Source organism: Bactrocera dorsalis, chromosome 3 (genome assembly GCF_023373825.1).
Source record: "Bactrocera dorsalis isolate Fly_Bdor chromosome 3, ASM2337382v1, whole genome shotgun sequence".
In the NCBI taxonomy this organism is placed as follows: Eukaryota; Metazoa; Arthropoda; class Insecta; order Diptera; family Tephritidae; genus Bactrocera; species Bactrocera dorsalis.
In genome coordinates, this window is record NC_064305.1 from 45,609,383 (window position 1) to 45,628,605 (window position 19,223).

Consider the following 19,223-nt stretch of genomic DNA (forward strand, 5'->3'; position numbering starts at 1 on the left):
GAAACACGAAGTTTATTAGGTGTATCACTTTAAAAACAATAAAATCGGCCGCATTTGTATTAGCACAGAAAAGCTAATTTGTGTTTCTCATTAAATGTAATAAATTAAACGAACGAAAAAGTCCGAAAAAAATTTAAGAAACTATAGTGGTAAGGTTTGTGTGATCACAAGTCTACATTAGTCTTTCTATACTGTTGTAGACACCGCTTACGCGATTGTAGCCGAGTTAACGACAGTCGGTCGTCTCTTCTTTTCGCTACGTGGCGCCAATTGGATATTTCCAACGAAGCCAGGTACTTCCCCACCTGGTCCTTCAAACGGAGTAGAGGTCTTCCTCTTCCTCTGCTTCCCCTTGCGGGTACTGCGTCGATGACCTAGCCAGCAAAGCCGCTGTCTTTAAATTTGCTGACCTTTGTCAATGTCGTCGATATTCGCCATAGTCAACGCGCAAAGGACTATAAATCTTTCGCAGAACTTATCTCTCGAAAACTCGCAACGTCGACTCATCAGTTTTTGTCATCGTCCAAGCCTCTGCATCATATAGCAGGACGGGAATAATGAGTGACTTATAGAGTTTGACTTTTGTTCGTCGAGAGAGGACTTTGCTTCTCAATTGCCTACTCAATACGAAGTAGCAGCTGTTGGCAAGAGTAATCCTGCTTTGGATTTCCAGGCTGACATTGTTGGTGGTATTTATACTGGTTCCTAAATAGACGAAATTATCTACAACTTCAAAGTTATGACTGTCAACAGTGACGTGAGAGCCAAGTCGCGAGTGCGACGAATGTTTGTTTGATGACAGGAGATATTTCGTCTTGTCCTCTTTCACTACCAGACCCATTTGCTTTGCTTCCTTGTTCAGTCTGGAGAAAGCAGAACTAACGGCACGATGATATCAATATCATCATATCAGCAACTTTGAAATCGACGAAGAGGTGGTGTGTGTCAATTCTCCTTTCATGAGACGTTTTCCACTATTTGCCGCATGGTGAATATATGGTCGGTTGTTGATTTTCCAGGTCCAAAGCCACACTGATAAGGTCCAATCAGTTTGTTGACGGTGGGCTTTAATCTTTCACACAATACGCCCGATGTTTGAATGAGTTAAGCATCCACCCACTTTACCCCTTATACTCGTAGGACAACCTAATTCACGACAGCTGATGACACTACATCACACCACAATTAAGAACATCACCACACCCAGCAAGCGGTCACCACACGATGACATCGAATGCCGCTAAACCAACAAAAAAGGATTTGAACAATTCTTCAGACACTCGTCGCACATCAACATTGGGATTCAACATTCGATTTCACATTGCGCCGCGTCAACACCAATTTACACTGATCGACAACAATTCTGCGCGCTACGCTCAACACAGTCAAGTCACAGGGTGACATGTCGGGCGAATAAGGCGGCTGTTGGAACACGGCGATCCCTTTAGAGGCCAAATACCGGGACACGCTGAGGGCGGTATGGCACGGCTCGTTGTCGTAATGAAGGGTCCAGTTACGAGCGATGCCTGGGCGCACCCTGTTGACTTGTTTTCGCAATCTTTCGAGTACTTGGAAATAAAAATACTCGATTCACAGTTTTCCCCGGTGGAACGAATTCTTTGTGGACGATTCCACGGCTAACAAAAAGGCAATAATCATCGTTTTCACCTTTGACTTACTCATACGAGCTTTTTTCGGGCGGAGACAACCATTGTGAGCTTTGGGCACGACTAAGAGCACTATCGCCTTACACTCTTACAATTTTAGCGTACGTTTCCGAAGCTTTTTCGCCCAATCTGGCGCAAAATTTTATCGCGACGCGTTGCTTTTGATTTCGTTTTTTCATTTTCGTGACGAGCAATACAAACACACGTCTACTCAGCAGCAGGCGAACTAAACAAGCTAGAGCGATGCTACATATATAAATGGAGAGGGAAGAGATGCCGGAAAAAGAGAAAGGTCAACAAGATTTACCACAAGCGCGGCAATAAAATCAGTCTCATTACTTAATTGTCAAGCCTCGTACATTCGTACGTAGCGAGTACACTTAGCTTTTCCTTTTACATATGTATTTTGTGATTAAATTGAAAATAACAAAATTAAAACTAATTTATATAAAATAAAAAGAGAATTTTTCTTGCCCCCGATTAAACCAACCTTATACGCAATGTTGAGGAGGCTTATCCCACGGTAGTTGGCACAGATTGTGGGGTCTCCTTTTTTGTTGATTGGGCAGAGCACACTTGAATTCCAATCATTGGGCATGCTTTCGTCCGACCATATTTTACAAAGAAGCTCCTTATCAGTTCTACGCCACCGTGTTTGAATAGCTCGGCCGGCAATCCATCGCCCTCGCCGCTTTGTTGTTCTTCAGGCGGGTAATTGCTCCTGACGTTGTACTTTCACTGCCATTCAGCATTTTAAATATTTACAATAATTAAAATAAACAACTTGTTTGTATACGAAAGTGCTTTTCACGGAGATCGACTGGAAGTTGAAGTGCGGTGAGATGATTGAGTGGATAGGCTGTTGCACCTGTTAAAAATTTTCTAAGTGGACTTTAACCAGCAAAAAGGAATTTGGAAAAGTCACTACCATAGCATAAGCTTTATTGTTATCCAATACAAGAACCAAATTGTATTTGCGTTCTTTAAGTTAAGCTTTTCTAGCTGTACTAGACGCCTAAAAGTATATACCGAAATTGGTGAACGTTTCATCTGGTAGTTGCCACACATATATTTATTTATTTTTACTAACTATTGGCAGAGAATATGAAGTAATTAGAACAGAGAACGTAAAGTATAGAGAAGGTGCAAACAGAATTCTGTATGATGTTCGATTGGACGGCTAACAGAATTTATAAGATTTGGACAGGGAACTCACCATTCTCGCTGCTATTTAGCAGAAATAAGCACGTTCTCTGGCATAAATATATGTAAAACGACTGAATTCATGCGAGAATGAGTAAAGAGAAATGATATGAAGAAAAATATGCAAAGCGACACAGAGAATGTAAAAAAGCATTCTCTGAGTCACATATGCATGCGTATTTTGTATTATATGAACCATTGTCACACATGCGTGATTATCTTGTATTACAATATATGAACCATTGTTTTTCGAAAAATGGTAAAAATTGTATATTATAAAATTAAATAAAAAATTGTTTTAAATAAATTATTATTTCAGAAATTGCATTAATTTTGACTATTATAAAATGAAGATGTGCCAAATGAACTTACATAAATGTGCTCATATAAACACTTCATTTCATTCCTTTCATTTCTTCTAAAATATTAATGACCTTCATGAAATACAGATGCATACGCATTATTTCGTTATAATTTCCATATTCGTAGCAATAGAATTTCTATGGCACATACATATGTATGTATATTATTTCTTTGGCACACTTGTCTGTATGTTTACGAACACAAATACGAGCCACATACATATGTACATACATTCATAACAACAAGTGTCGCACGCATCTTCGAATCTCCGTTTTCACGGTCAACCAATACCCGAAACAGGCGTTTTGTGGAAGAGTCAAGTGCTGAACACATTGAGTGCGACAGACTGCAATCTGTCAAATATTAATATACACACGTTCTTATGGACACAGTGTAGTTGTGCAGCTGGCTCAATAACTGTGTTCCTAAGAACGTGTGTATTCTAATATTCGTTTGCAGTCTGTCGCGCTCATTGTGTTCAGTACTTGTATGATGATAGAAAATCGGAGTTGTGCCGAAAAAAATAAACTAATGGCCGCCGATTGTCACCGCTTCCCTTGTCGCTATAACACAGCTTCGCCTACAAACGTGCGTAAATATGTATGTTTTTGTATGAGCTTGCATACATATCGACGCAGATTTTTGCGAGAAGCATCAGAAAGTTGTTCAATTTATGATTTTTAGCTTTTGCCATCGTCGCGAAAAGACGCTTGTAGGCAAAGGCATGCTCGGGGAGATGTTACGGCGTCTGTTTATATGAATGAAGCGAAGTCACTTGTGGCATATGCGCCTGCGTTTATGAATGAAATCGTTTTTGTTGTAAAATTTACTACATCATCAGCTTCGCCAATTTGGCTGCCATATTGACTTGTGATGCTTATGCTGAGGCGATTGTTGTTTTCGTAGAACAATGCTTCAATTTTTTGTTGGTGACATATTCACATATGACGGCAAAACGCAAAGGCATACATTGCACATATGTACATACAAGCGATTTCTTGCTTGAAAGCAAAAATTGAAGCATGACAAATTGAAATGCCGACGGCAAAACGAAATTCCTTACATTCGTACATTGTATATGAAAGGAATTCCCGGGATGAAAGCTAATATGAATCATGAAAATATCATAATGGTGTTAGGTAAATTTTTTATTTATTTAAAATGAATGAAAATGAGAATTATAAAATAAAATAAAATTAACATAAAATAATTTGAACAAAAATTAATAAAAGTTCTACATACATTCATATTTCCATATATAATGGAACATATTTCCTATGGAATATCAAAGATATTATTATTCTTCAATATTCTCTGTTTGGGAGTATCATCATGGGCATGCATACATATATGTATGTATTTATGTCTTTTCATATTCTTGGGCATGTGAGACAGATAACATAAAAAATGTCTTTATGTTCTCTGTGTGAGAGGTTGAGGAGTGTACTCATGGGCATGCATACATATATTTCTGTCTATTCATATTCTCTATTTGGGCACATATTCCTTGTCATCATATGCCAGTGGTCGGCATTTCTTAGCACAATTGTGCAAACTAACTTACACGTACGCTTACGCTCTATCGTTCAGTCGTTGTCGAGCCAGCAACGAATTAACATGGCGCAAGACCATAGCGCAAAACGAAATATGCCCTGCGAGAAATATTTTATGATTCTAAATGCCTTTGATGTAATACAATGCCTTTTATGTTCGAAGTATTTTAAAGATAATAGGGAATATATCCTCAAAAGACAATTCGTTAACTTTCATTATACTATTAATTAATAATAAAAATTGCTTAATTTTAATTCCAATTTCTCACTGGGCTACTTTTTTTTCGTGCTCACCAACACAGTGACAGATCCTCTCATGCCGACCACTGTCATATGCCGAAAATACATATATTTACTTCTCTTCAAATTCTCTGTTTGAGTATGTGAGAGAACTGTTAAAAATGTTAACATTTCACATCGTGCTGTAAGGTGAATTCCCCGTCCCAATTCTATAAAATGTTCGACATCGAACCTGCACCTTCTCTATACTTTACGTTCTCTGGTATAAACCTGCAAGTAACCAAAGAATCAGCTGTTTTTCAAGAATTTTTCACAGCTGAGATCACCTGATCGAAATCTGCCTTTTTTAGTCACAGAGATGTAATTAAAAGAATGTAGTCGATCAACTTTTTTGTGAAAAAATATTTGTAACGGAAACCATTAATGAAAACTTTCAAGAATATTTTTGAAACAAAAGTTTATTGGATATTTATTGGTCTTCCTCACCACCTCTGAGGTTGCAATGCAGGCGCGTTACCGATCTTTTTTGGGTGTTCGGTTCCCCAGGAGGCCTATTTTCACCCTTTTTATATATACAGTTTACAATCTACTTATTATAAAAAATATAACATTGAAAATATATGTCAAAACAATCAACTAGAAACTATTTAACAAAAACCAAAATAAATATAAAAAAATCAGGTACAATTCCATTGTATGTATACATTAACAATACAAGTCAAAACAATCAACTTGTGTTAATTTTAACAAAAACAAAAATTAATATAAAAAATCAGGTACAATTCAGGAACAACAACAATAATATTCAAAACAATCTACTAAGTAATAAATAATATTTACAAAATATTCTAAATCACCCACAGCGAAATACTTATTAAAAACCCTATCAAAGGAATAGTTGTGGAAAGAAGGGTCCTATACCTGGTACACGAAAACACTTAAAAAACAAAAAAAAAAAAATTCACATAGATAATAAGCGTACAAACCTAATCGCTAAAATTCTCATTTCAAAATCGCAGATCAAGGTAACTGATTAAATTTAATTTAATATTTAGGAATTTAAATAATCGAAACATATTTGAATATTTAATAAAAAAAAATTGTTAAAGTTATAAATTATAAAACCTAACACGGCAACACCCTACATCAGATTTGAGGCATTTGAACGTTTTAGTACTAGAATATTTGGGGGCAACCCGTACCAAGTGACTAATTAGTAGCAGAATACTTGGGGGCAACCCGAACCAAGTGCCTAATTCGTAGTAGAATATTTAGGGGCGACCCGTACCAAGTGCCTAAATAGTAGTATATTTTTGCGTATGTGTTAGTGAAAAATGAAGGATTGGTTACTTGTAGCCCTGCGAGAAGCATACTGGTAAAATGACTAGTAAAACGACCTGGAGCCGTGACGGAGACTTTCCGTAAATCTTTCAGTCACACTCTTAAGAGCCATGGGAACTTTTTTGACCGTTTCTTTTCATTACGTACCTAATTGTGTGATTGTATATACCGTTCTTACTCAAAGCTTAGTAGCATAACAAAATGTATAGCTGCACCGCTCATTCACGTTATATGTGCCCGGTGTTTTACCAGTAAATTAACTAGTAGCTTTTCCGCAGATTTACTAGTTTACTGACGGTCATTTTTTGAGAAAATGTGTGGTGAAATGAGAGTAAAACTTCTAGTGATTTGACAATTTTTTTGACCGTCATTTTGCAGTTAAATACAAAGTGAAATACTATAGTTTTTTACTTGCCATAATGGAATACCGCAAAATATATTTAGAAATAAAAATCAATTTTTTTTGTATGTTTTCTTTTATATTAGTATTTTAAGAAAAATTTACAATTTTGTTATAAGTTTTTTTTGTTCAGCAAATAGCGTTTTTGCTTTTGCCTGTTGTGGCTTTGCTCAACGCTCTTTCGGACTTCCTTTTCGAAGTCGATGCGTCCATGCAGTTTGAAAATTTCTGAAACAAATAAAACATAATAACAGAAAACTTGGTAAATAAAGTTAACAATAGTATGAATTACCAAATAGAGCCACGCTAACTATTTTTAATTCTGAAAGCGATTTCTTCCCGCACCTCCCATCCCAATTGAACAAACTGAGGACTTCGTCGCCAAAAACTCGCTTCACAACCTCGCCAATGTCCCCAGAAGTGCCCTTTAAAGTGAAAAGATATGTTATCTGCAAAGACATTTGTGATTTTGTTAATTCATAAACATGTGTACTCTAAGAAAAAAAAACAAAAACAATACTCACAACTGCATCTTCATAATTTTTTTCTAATATCTTCTCCTCCAAATCAAAGACCGCATCCAAGGTCTGCATTGGCATAAGAACTGCCAGTTCGGTGTGAAAGTCTTCGCAACTTTCTCCCGAGATGCGGCACACTGTCTGCTGCACCTTTTTTACTAGGACTTTCGTCTCTCGCACGATTTTGTGGTGGGCCATGACATCAGTTTTATTAATTATCTGAAATATGTACATACATATGTAGATAGTAATAATTGATATACACCTGTGTGCACAAAAATAGCAGCTAAATTCAAAATTGAATTTTACTGCTATTTTTGCACACACAGATGTATGAAAATTTGCATTAAAAAATATATAAAATGTATACTTCTGTAAGGAAGTGACCTAAATACAATGATCACTTACGTTTTCTTCCAATTTGTCCAGGCGACTTTCCAAGTTCAATTGCTTTTCCAAAATTAAATCTAACTTGGCCATTATATCTGTAAGAATAAAATTATTTGTAGCAAGTTCATACTTCTATATACTAGGAATAATTAGTAAAAGTGCTAAAAAAAATATTGACTTTAATGTTTTACGTAAAGTGGTTAACATTACCTTTGTTTGCATCTAAGCCCTCGGAAGCAGTTGCAGTTTCTTCAGAGCAAAACATGTTTTGGCTGTGCGGAGTTAGTACTGTAAAACATTTCATAAAGTCTGAAGAAAGTTATTTCTATATTTATTTCGAAATTCTTACCTTGACTTGAAGAGCTAGCGTAAAAATTATGCGATAGTTGCACTTTTTTCCTTTTTAAGCCCTTAGGAGTGGAAGTTGATGGTGGCGTCACATTAAAAATATCATTCGACTCCATCATATTGCTCCAACGATGCATTATTTTAAAAAGAAAAATATATATAAATTCCGATAAACTTTCGTATCGCACTGAACTTCTTTCACACTCATTTTTAACTTTGCACATTTCATTATAAAATGTTTTCCTCTTCATTTTTTGTATAAATAATATCACTTTACTCACCTGATGTAATTGTTTTGTTCTCGTTAATTCACTCGCGCGTCTTTTTGCGGCTTTCGCGTTCACTTGTAAATATGCAATTAATTGTGATACATATGTCGTGCTGCCACTGACATGAAAATAAATGCCACAACAGGTGGAATTGCTTTCTCTTCTTCTAATTTGCCCGAATTTTTAAAAAAGCTTTGCAAATTAATTGATTTTGTCGATTGGGCAACACCATTTTCTTCGTTTTGGTCTTTTTCGGTAAAATGAAACATTGCTCCATTCCTATGCACACAATATGCGCGAATGAATAAAGCATAATGTGAAAGTTTGATGTTGTTTCTTTTTGCCAATCATTACTACAAATTTTCAACATGCTTTTTTATGTATTGGTAAAAATGCTTGAATGTGTTTGAGAATCGGTTATGGAATTTTTGCAGGGTAGGTTTATACAATGCGCCATACAACGTGTACGTTGTACGAGATGCGCATTCTATATTACTTCATATTCTCTGCTATTGGCTAACTAACTCACCATTACCTGCGAATAATCCCTTATACAATAAACATATAATATATATTATTAATTATGCTTCGTATCCCGCCCCTCGGAGGGGGTCAGGAAATACCAACAAGCCAACCGAAAAAATTAAGAGAATTAGAACAAATATGCCAACAATTAAAATGCGAAAATCAAAAGCTTAAAGAACAAAATAATCGCCCACTTGTGCCTAATTATAGTCAATCTCAATACGAAACTGATAAAGACGAATTAGTTATGGAAACAGACTGGATTTTAACCCTGGAAAGCCATGCCTCGTCGTTTCGACGACGCGAGTGTTTATTTTACCGATATCGCACTGTTCCATTGTTTGTACAGTGCCTCTTTTTTTACAGCGTTAGTCGCTGTTGATCTGTTCATGTTTGCAGTTGGTTGGCTTCGTACGATCTGTGTAAGTATCTATTTTTTAAACAGGCGTAGTCGAAAAGACGAACGATGAAATTTGTGCGAGTTTTTCGTTCCGAAGTTATTTTTCTTGTTTATTTATCTGTTTGGCTTGTACAGTTGTAATACAAGATGATTGGCAGCCAAAATTTATACTGACGAAGAAATTGAAAAATTTCTTGCAATGAGCGACGACGAGAATGGATTAGACCAGTGGTTCCCAAACTTATTTTGTCTACCGCCCACTTTGAGAATAAATATTTTTTTACCGCTCCATTTTTTCACCTATTTAAAAACCACTATAACTTCAAATTAATTATTGTTACCTATATATGTATATTAACGGAGAATTCTAAACGAAACTTTTACTATAACCAGCAACTTGAAACCTGAGCGCAGTAGGTAACATACAACGGCGCTTAGGTCTCAAGTTAACTCTTACGGGCTCCACCTGCCAATAAGAATGATTATTGAAACACAACTTTATAGTATTATTAAAAATAAAACTAAAATAATTGATCCATATATAAAAACTAATGTGAAGGATGAATCTGATGCTGTTTAATAAGTTTGTTAATATCAGGTTCCAATTTACTCAAGAACAGTCGCAAGTCGCCACGTTCGGTAACAAGCAAACGATTTCTATTTTTAGTAAGCAGTGTTGTCACAGCATTAAATCCACGTTCACACAAATATGACGATGGAAATGCTATCAAGAATCGTTGAACGATTGACCACAATCCAGGGTACAATTGCGAGATCGGTTTTTTAGCCAAAATTCTTGGTAACCATTTTTGAACTTGATTTTTATTTCCTCGTTTGTTGTCAATTCTATAAGTTCTTCTTCCAGCTGAGGTGACATTGCTGTGTTGACATTTGGAAACGGATCCAACACCCAGTCTGGTATTTCCAAATTCAAAATGTCCTGGTATCGTTCGGTGAAGTCAATGTGGAGGTTTTCCAAATGTTGGCAGTGGGCAGACAATTCGTCGTTACTGCATGATACTGTTAAATTCGGAAAATTGTGAAACTCACGTCTGCCCAGATTCTTTTTGTGTAGAAGCAGTTTGGCTGTTTTAATTAAATTTAGTTTATCGCCTTGCAGTTGGAGATTCATGTCGTTGAACAATTTATACAGGTCTGTCATGTAAGCTATATCATTCTTTGATGTTATGAGCTTGTCTTGAAATTCTATATCTTTAGTTTTCAAGAACTCTATAACAGAGTCAAACAGGTTGTAGAATCGAGGCAGACAATTGCCTCTTGATAGCCAATGAACTTCAGTATGAAACAACAAACGATTGAAATCCTCGTCATTAGTAACACAAAGCTAATGAAATGATCTATCATTCAAAGAGCTGTTGCGGATTTTATTGACTGCTTTGATGACATATTGCAGTGATTGAAATAGTTTTTCACTTAAGTTTCTAAATGTTGTATATGAATAACACAATGTACACCAAGGACATCTGGAATTTTATTTTTTAAGTGCGCTATTAAGCCTTTATGGCACCCTATCATAGCCGGAGCGTCAAACGTAGCAATTGAAATAATATTTTTCAAAGGAATCTCTTTCTCATCGCAAAACCTTTCCAATATATTGAATATGGTTTCGTCTTTTGTACCGCCTTTTGTATCTAGCAAATAATAGTTCTTCACATATGTATTTTCTCACCTTTAATAAACCTCACGTAATACAACAACAATGCTTTATTAGTTGGTAAAGTGGACTCATCGAACTGAATTGAGAATTGGCTTGTCCTCAGGTGATCGCACAATGATTCTTCAATGTTTTCAGCCATTTCATCAATTCATCTTTGCACAGAATTATTACTCAAAAGAATTTTTCGGATAATATCTGCGGCCGGTTCATGAAGCACGATAGTTATTACTTCATTTATTGCTGGCAATATCAACTCTTCTCCGATGTTATGTGGTTTGCCTTTTTGAGCAATTAACAAAGAGATATTGTACGAAGCTCGAAGTCCGTCGTCATCTTGCTTAGCAGCCGTCGAAAATAGTTTTGCTACACTTGGCTGAGTATAATGCCTCTTCTCTAGGTCTTGAAAATATGCTACATTCTTGTCTCTCTTATCTGGATGCATTTTATTCAAATGATCTTGCAGTCTTGAAGGCTTCATTGCTTCATTCGAAAATGTTTGTAGACATAGAAGACATAAAGGGTTTGTGGGATTTTCAATGAATCCGAATTTAATGTATTCCGCACAATATTGCCGTCTCTTCTTTTTTACTTCCGACATTGTTTTGCTTTGAGAATACGTTTAACTTCGCGAGTAGTGTAAATGAGGCGTAAGTAATGCTCATCTATTGCGCGCAAAACCACAAATGAATATAAAATAAATATTACATTGTTTATATAGGAATGCTTAAGCACAATTATTATATAGTAGTCCAAAAATATGAATTCTTATTTTTCCTAGAAATGCATTTGTAAAAAAGGATCTTTATCCTTTTTTTATTTTCCACATAAAAGATTTAAGGAGTTCAAAAGCTCAAAACGAGCGCTACATCAGCTACCCACCCGACGTCATTTCGCAAGTGATAAAATAAATTTTTCAAAAGCTCAAAGCATGCGCTACATCAGCTCGAACCTACCTACCCTACACCTTTTCGCAAATGATAGCAAATGCCCACATACAGATTTGGCAATGGCAATTGCAATACGTTTGACAGTTAGCATTCTATAAATTTTATCCTGTGGAGATGCGCCATTATGAAAGGGAGCGACCGATTGACATGATTTTCATTTTTTCTATATTCAATAAAATAGGACATATATATGAACTACGCGGAGAGAAATATAGAACCGAGTTTGAGCAATCTTTTAATTCATATTAGTTGATGTGCACAAGTTGTTGTTGAGAGTCGAGAGCTCATGTAGTCGTTGTCTAAGAGGCCTCCTAGCTAAATAAAATTACAAATAACCCCCGAGGCTTCTACACAACGCCCCCATTTTCTTTCTGGGTCTATTACCGCCCCTCTTGACACCTGGAGCGCCCACAAGGGGGCGTTATCGCCCGCTTTGGGAAACACTGGATTAGACGATGAGTTAGGGCATGCAAGCTCTTCAGAAGAAAGAACTGATGAGTTAGACAACAGCGAGCTAGAATCTGATGCGTTCAGGGGAAAATGTAGATTCCGGATGGACATTCCAAACAAGCCAGCAAAATATGGACTCAAAATGGTCATGATATGTGATAGTGATACAAAGTACATGGTTGATTCTATGCCGTATTTGGGAAAAGGATCAAACAAAACCACCTTTCCACTTGGTGAGTACTACGTAAAAGAGTTGACTAAAACTGTACATGGTTCAAATAGAAACGTTACAATGGACAACTGGTTTAGTTCGATTCCCCTTGCTAAATCACTGTTATGCGAACCATATAAGCTGACAATAGTTGGAACTCTACGTTCTAATAAGCGAGAAATTCCGAGTGAAATGAAAAATGTAAAAGATCGTAAGTGTAATACGTCAATGTTTTGCTATGATAATGAGCTGACGCTTCTATCATATAAGCCGAAGCCGAGTAAGGTAATATATTTATTATTATCCTGTAATGAGGAAGGAGCAGTAAACCCCAAATCAAATAAACCCCACATGATCGAATTTTACAACAAAACGAAAGGAGGCGTTGATACCTTTGACCAAATGTGTAGTGTCATGAGCTGTTCACGCAAAACCAACCGATGGCCAATGTGTAAATTTTTTGGTATATTGAACATGGCTTTTATTAACAGCTACATTATATATTCACAACGTATTTCAAACAAATAAAAAACCTCTCAGTCGTTCTGCTTTTATGAAAAAATTGCATTCTGCCCTTATTCAAAGTAATTTGACAAACAGACTTGAAGTACCAGCATTGTCTACGTCGTTGCGATCAAAAATTGAAAGTTGTGTTTCTTTTGATGAAAATGCCACAGATACTAACCGCCAAAAAAATAAAAAAAATATAACAAAAAAGAGGAAGATTTGCGCAATTTGTCTGCCTGCTAAGAGACGGATGACGAAATCATTTTGTGCAAAATGTAAAAAAAAGTCTTTGTGGGGAGCATAAAATAGAACTTTGTGCCTCTTCTACAAAATGAGAACTTTCATTCCGTAAAGTATTTTATGTTTTCAGTTAATAGTATTATCTTTATGAAAAAATACCATTCAGTGAAAATATGTTATTAAATTGTTTAGTTTTTTTTAGTTTCTTAGTTTGTATTTTATACAAAAGCCGAATGAATCAGAGCTGTGAAAATTTTATTTATTTAATAAAAGATTTAAGAAAAACTGTTTGATATTGTTTTATTTAGAAGATATATAAACCAAGTAATGTGAATATATTGATTTTAGTAGGTTTTGATAGGTAGGATAATATATTAAGGACTTTGAGTAATGCCGTCGTCGAATCGACGAGGGATGATCTCTACGTTATAAAAATAGCGATGACCTTCTAGGGTTAAAGAAAAATAAAAAGCCTAGTAAAAAGCGTAAGGCCGAAGCTTCCCCAGAAGTGATCTCAAAAGAAAATACTTTTTCATCGAACGGTGAAAACCACACAGTTAAAAATGAAAAACCGAAATATGAACCGCGGCCTCCGCCTATTATGATTTCGAATATCCCTAATTATAAGGAGCTAAATAACCTAATTAAAGATAATACTAAAAGCTCATTTGTATTTAAACTATTAAATAACGACATTCATAAAATAAGCGAAACATCAAGTGATGACTACAGATCAGTGACAAAAATGTTGTCGGTGTCGGGAGCTTCATGGTATTGCTTTGAAGACAAACAAACCCACCCAATAAAGGTTATGATTAGAAATCTCCACCATTCGTGTAGCATTAGTGATATTATCGCTGATTTTAAGGAGAACCCTTTAACATGTTTTTAGCTACTTTTGATTCTAATGAAGACATAAAGAAAATTTATGAAATCAAACACATTCTTCACACCGTTGTTCTCATCGAGCCTATTAGGAATTCTAAACTTATTCCACAATGCAAAAATTACCAAGCATTTAGACACACCAAGAACTTCTGTGGCAAAATGTCAAAGTGCATTAAATGAGGGGGTAAGCACAAAACCATCGAGTGCCAAAAACCAAACTCGGAAAAACCAAAATGCTGTAACTGTGGCGAAAGCCATCCGACAAACTACAGAGGATGTATTGTTGCTAAGGAGCTTCAAAGCAATCGTAACAAAGCCTTGAAGAAACAAAAAGTTTCCACAAATTTGCCCAGTACATCAAATAATCCACCCATTGGTAATAAAAGTACTGTCAACAAGCAGAATCGTGTACAGACGAGTACGCTCACTTTTTCTGAAGTACTGAAGGGCAACTCAAACGTGGTGAATGAAAAAAACACAAAGATGACCGAAGACCTACTAACTCAAATCCTTGAGATGTTAAATAAGCAGGAAAAATTCAACAACGATCTGTGCAGCCGTTTAGATAACCTCGAAAAAAATAAAGCAAAATCTAAGGCATGAATGGAGCTCTCCGAATTATGTCATAGAATGCAAATGGACTATTAAAGCACCAAGAAGAGCTTCTACTTATTTTACAAAAAAATAAAATAGATGTATGTCTAATATCCGAAACTCATTTTACGAGACAAAGCCATATAATTTTCAAAAACTACGATATCTATCCTACAATACACCCTAGTAATTGTGCGAGGGGAGGCACTACTGTTATTGTTAAAAACAGCATTAAACATTACTGCAATATATTGCCGCCGAGGTACAAAATCCTCGTTGGAGAATATAAAGAACTTCTCAATATGCACAAACACAAATTTATTAGGGAGGCGACTTTAACGCTAAGCATGTTTACTGGGCATCGCGCCTAACGACAGCTAAAGGGCGAGACTTATTCCAGGCAGCTCAAGAAATCGGGTGTGAGTTTGTATCGACCGGAACACTAACTTATTGGCCAAAGGACACCAACAAAATACCAGATGTAACAGACTTTTTTATAACTAGGAAGATATCTCGAAATTTCATAGAAATAGAAGGTGGGTTAGATCTAAGCTCTGATCATTCCCCATTATATTTAACAGTAAGTGAAACAGTCATTAAAAGAGGTCTTAGTCTGAAGCTATATAAAAAAATACGGACTGGAATTCGTTCAAACAAATACTTCAGACTAAAATAAAGTGTCCGAAAATCACAAAAATTGAACAACTAGAGTTAGAAGTTAACACATTTACGAAAGAAATTCAACAAGCAGCTTGGGATAATACTCCGGAGATAAAGCGGAAAATTGTAGGTTCAAATTACCCCAAAGCAATAAAAATCCTTCTAATTAAGAAAAGAATGTTACGACGGAAATGGCAACAAACCCGCTCACCACTCGACAAAACCAACCTTAATAAGGCGACCGCTGAATTAAAACGAGAAATTGCTCATATTAAGAATGAGTCAATTAATAAATATTTATCTCAACTATCCGCTGACAAAAAAGATGATTACTCACTCTGGAAAAGTACAAAGTATCTGAAACGTTGCACCACTAAAAACTGCTTCCAATACATGGGCTAGAAGTAATTGTGATAAAGCTTATGCATTTGCAAAATAACTAGTTGAAACCTTTCGTCCAAACGAGGATAGTGAAATCACGTTCCTCAGTAGTATTCAACAGGATCATGCAACAATCCCAGCAATCACCATTTGTAAACTTAAAAGTGGAATTATAAAGCTTAAGAAAGCAGCTGGCTTCGACTTAATTACAGCTGAAGTGTTAAAGCAGTTACCATACAAATGTTTACGGAAGCTCACCTATCTTTTTATTACAGCAATCCGTCTGACATATTTTCCAAGCCTTTGGAAAGTTGCCGAAGTTGTTATGGTTCCTAGGCTAGGAAGGGATCCTCACGTAGTCTCGTCATATAGACCAATTTCTCTACTCCCACAAATCTCAAAACTTTTTGAAAAATTAATGTATCTAAGATTAAAATCTATAATCGACGATAAGCAGTTAATCCCATCGCATCAGTTCGGTTTTAGAAATAAGCATTCCACAATAGAACAAATTCACAGAATAACATCAGAAATAGAAAAATCCCTGGAGGAGGGAAACGTATGCTCAGCTGTATTCCTTGACGTTGCACAAGCGTTTGACAAGGTATGGCACGAAGGCCTTATGCAAAAACTAAAATCATGTCTTCCGGTTGAGTATTGTGCTCTTTTAGAATCGTATGTTACCATGAGATTTTTCTGTATAAAACAAGGAAATGAATTTTCCAAACTAAAAGAAATTGAAGCAGGAGTTCCTCAGGGAAGTATCTTAGGTCCACTTTTATATATTCTGTAGACAAGAGACTTACCGTTAGCACCAAACAGTATGACTACTATCTTTGCTGATGACATCGCAATACTATGCGTGGAAAAAACAGAAGAAAAAGCTGCGCTAAGTAAGTTGGACTAAAAAATGGAAAATAAAACTAAACGGTAGCAAATCGGTTCATATAAATTTTGCAAACAAAAGAATCACTTATCAACCTATAAGTATTCTAGATGTCTGCAAACCATACGCAAATACAGCTAAATATCTTGGCATCACGCTCGATGCTAGATTACGTTGGAAAGAGCATATTAAAATAAAAAGGATTGAACTCAATCTGAAATTGTCGAAAATGAAATGGCTAATTGGGCGAAGGTCAAACCTGTCCATACACAACAAATCTGTGGACATTTGGAAAACCCACTTAAGTCTAAAAACCAAATTTTACAGGAGAGCGAAAAAACACATTTAATTGTTAACAAAAGTTTTGTTAATACATATTAAAAAGAAATAGGACCATTACATAAAAGGGTCATGATTTCTTATGATTTTCCAGTTAACTATCTTCGACTAACCGCAACAGTTTTATTTTAAACCAAGTTTAAAGGAAATACATAAATGCTTAACACAAACCAGACTTAAGTGGATAATCTAAAATTCATTTTTATTTATAAAAGACAAAATATGCAAGTTCTTTTTGTAATTTACAATAGAAAACTCATAAGTAAAGATTTAAAATAATTTGCATTTAAGAAAAGAATTTTTAAACAATAAAAGAAAATTAACATCAGTAATACAATAAAATAAATAGGCACTTCAATACAGATGCATATATGAACAAAAACAAATATATATTTTTAAATTTTATTAATTAAATTTTTAGAGATTTTCTTCAATTTCATCCAAATCTGAATCTATTTCAACCACGGATTCTCCTTCAACTTTAAGATTTCGGTAAAAACTGTGCAGCTCTGGGTTGACCAACGGCAACATATCTAGCAAATCGCGTTTTTTGTTTGCAGAAATAGGGAGAGGACCCGTATAAGATTTTGAAAGCTCATAGTTTTAATCTCTTTTACACCGTGCGTTTATGTTTAATTCCTTAAATGGATCGTCCAAGCCAAGAGAATATTTGTAGCGTATCAGTCCAGGCTCTTTTTTCACATACCGCAACCACCTTACAAACTTCCACTCAAACTTTTCACCTAAAAAATTGTAAGAAATAATAATTTGTAAATAAGAAATAAGCAAAATACTAATATTAATACTATTACTTATAAGTAAAATACTAACCTCCGGTGTTATTGTTTCTCCAGGTATATTTGTCTTTCATCAATGCATTGAAATTGTAGAATTCTTCTTGCTTCATCTCCTGAGTAATATACTTTTTGTTTGTAGCAGCAATTAAATTTGACCAGTCATGGGGATGTTGAATAGAAACAGAAGTGTATTTCTTTTTCTTTTCTATCTGTGCGTGAACTGTATCACATTCTAGATGGGTATGACCAACAACCAGAAACTTGTGATCAATTGTTTCAATTGTGGGATGATCTTCCAACACCTTTGCAAACATAGCACAAATATACGAGTTACGATTTTGACCAGTGCATGAATCACTGTATAAAATGACATGCTTTACGTCATTAGATAAGCTTGCGAGGCATTTCTAAATGCAAGAGCCGATGTCATTAGCTCCGTGCTTCGCAATAGCTTCATGCCAAATGTAACAGTTGGCCTTGTTGGTGGCACCGTCATGAATAGTTAAGTTGAAGGTCCACAAGGGACGTTTATAAAAAAACATTGAAGCTTTCAAATAAGGCGTTGGCAGACACTGCTGCAGGTCGAAAGAAAACATTTTCACAGACTTATCTTGACGGGAGAGTTCTTTGTCCCTTTTCTTACAGTCATATGCGAAATCAGCAGCATCATGGTGGTTTTTTAATTGTAAAGTAATCTCAGCTTTTTCCTCCATATTCTCAGTGTTTTTAATTTTTTCTTTCAATGTTTCGCAATGGGTAAATAAATCAAGCTGGGGTTTTTTAAATTTAATGTCTAAAGTTTTAATTATTTCCTGAAATTTTGATTCTGACACCGGATTAGATATATTTTCTTTATACAATCTATAGCGTGATGCCTGATTAAGTCCTCGTTGGAAATAGATCTTGGTAGTATGACAGCGACTGTAATGGCTTTCATATTTTGGTATAGAGTTTATAAAGTTCAAAACTTCGTTATGGTTCTCAACCGTAAGCTTGTTGCTTGGAGCACTCCATCCCCGGCGGTCATTAGGAGGGACTCCGCCGTATTCCGGTTGTGTTTTGTACATACAAATAGTTTTTATTCTCTGTTCTGTTTCGCCATACAATTGAAGGAAACATTTCTTGCAAACTTTTGTGTTTTCGGAATTAGTTTCGAAATGGTAAATAAAAACGTACTCTCTTTTGTTCGGGTTATCTAAGGTGACAGTTTTTTTGTGCTGAAATTAGGCTTGATAGTATTTGCCGACGTGAGTTATAGTCCCTATTCCAATAACTTTTAAAGAGGATGGTTTGTTCTTCGAAGCTAATTTTTGTTTTGCATTTCATTCTACATTTCCCCAGAACTTGTATATTTGTGTAATCACTGCAGTTTTTTCTAGACTTTTTGTATTCCTTGTTTCTACCTGGCTTTTTAGTTTGTTTTGGTGA

At 35.6% G+C, this 19,223-nt stretch overlaps 3 protein-coding genes across 21 annotated transcripts in view; 2 read left to right on the forward strand and 1 right to left on the reverse strand.

Moving 5' to 3' along the window:
- Positions 1-19,223, forward strand: part of LOC115066185 (synaptic vesicle 2-related protein) — a 795,221-nt gene that overhangs the window by 321,941 nt on the left and 454,057 nt on the right. The gene's annotated exons all lie outside the window — the stretch shown is intronic.
- LOC125777141 (uncharacterized) overlaps positions 1-19,223 on the forward strand; it is a 67,565-nt gene that overhangs the window by 42,762 nt on the left and 5,580 nt on the right. The gene's annotated exons all lie outside the window — the stretch shown is intronic.
- On the reverse strand, positions 6,530-8,401 carry LOC125777153 (uncharacterized). 2 transcript variants are annotated; one of them, XM_049451408.1, is made up of 7 exons: positions 8,305-8,401; positions 8,025-8,146; positions 7,886-7,963; positions 7,694-7,770; positions 7,292-7,504; positions 7,060-7,216; positions 6,530-6,995 (listed from the first exon to the last, which is right to left on the reverse strand). In XM_049451408.1, exons 2-7 carry the CDS (start codon positions 8,140-8,142, stop codon positions 6,880-6,882), a joined length of 759 nt encoding a protein of 252 aa, XP_049307365.1. In that variant the 5' UTR covers positions 8,143-8,146; positions 8,305-8,401; the 3' UTR covers positions 6,530-6,879. The 2 variants fall into 2 exon arrangements, with proteins under 2 accessions (XP_049307365.1, XP_049307364.1); XM_049451407.1 differs by having other exon boundaries at positions 8,025-8,390.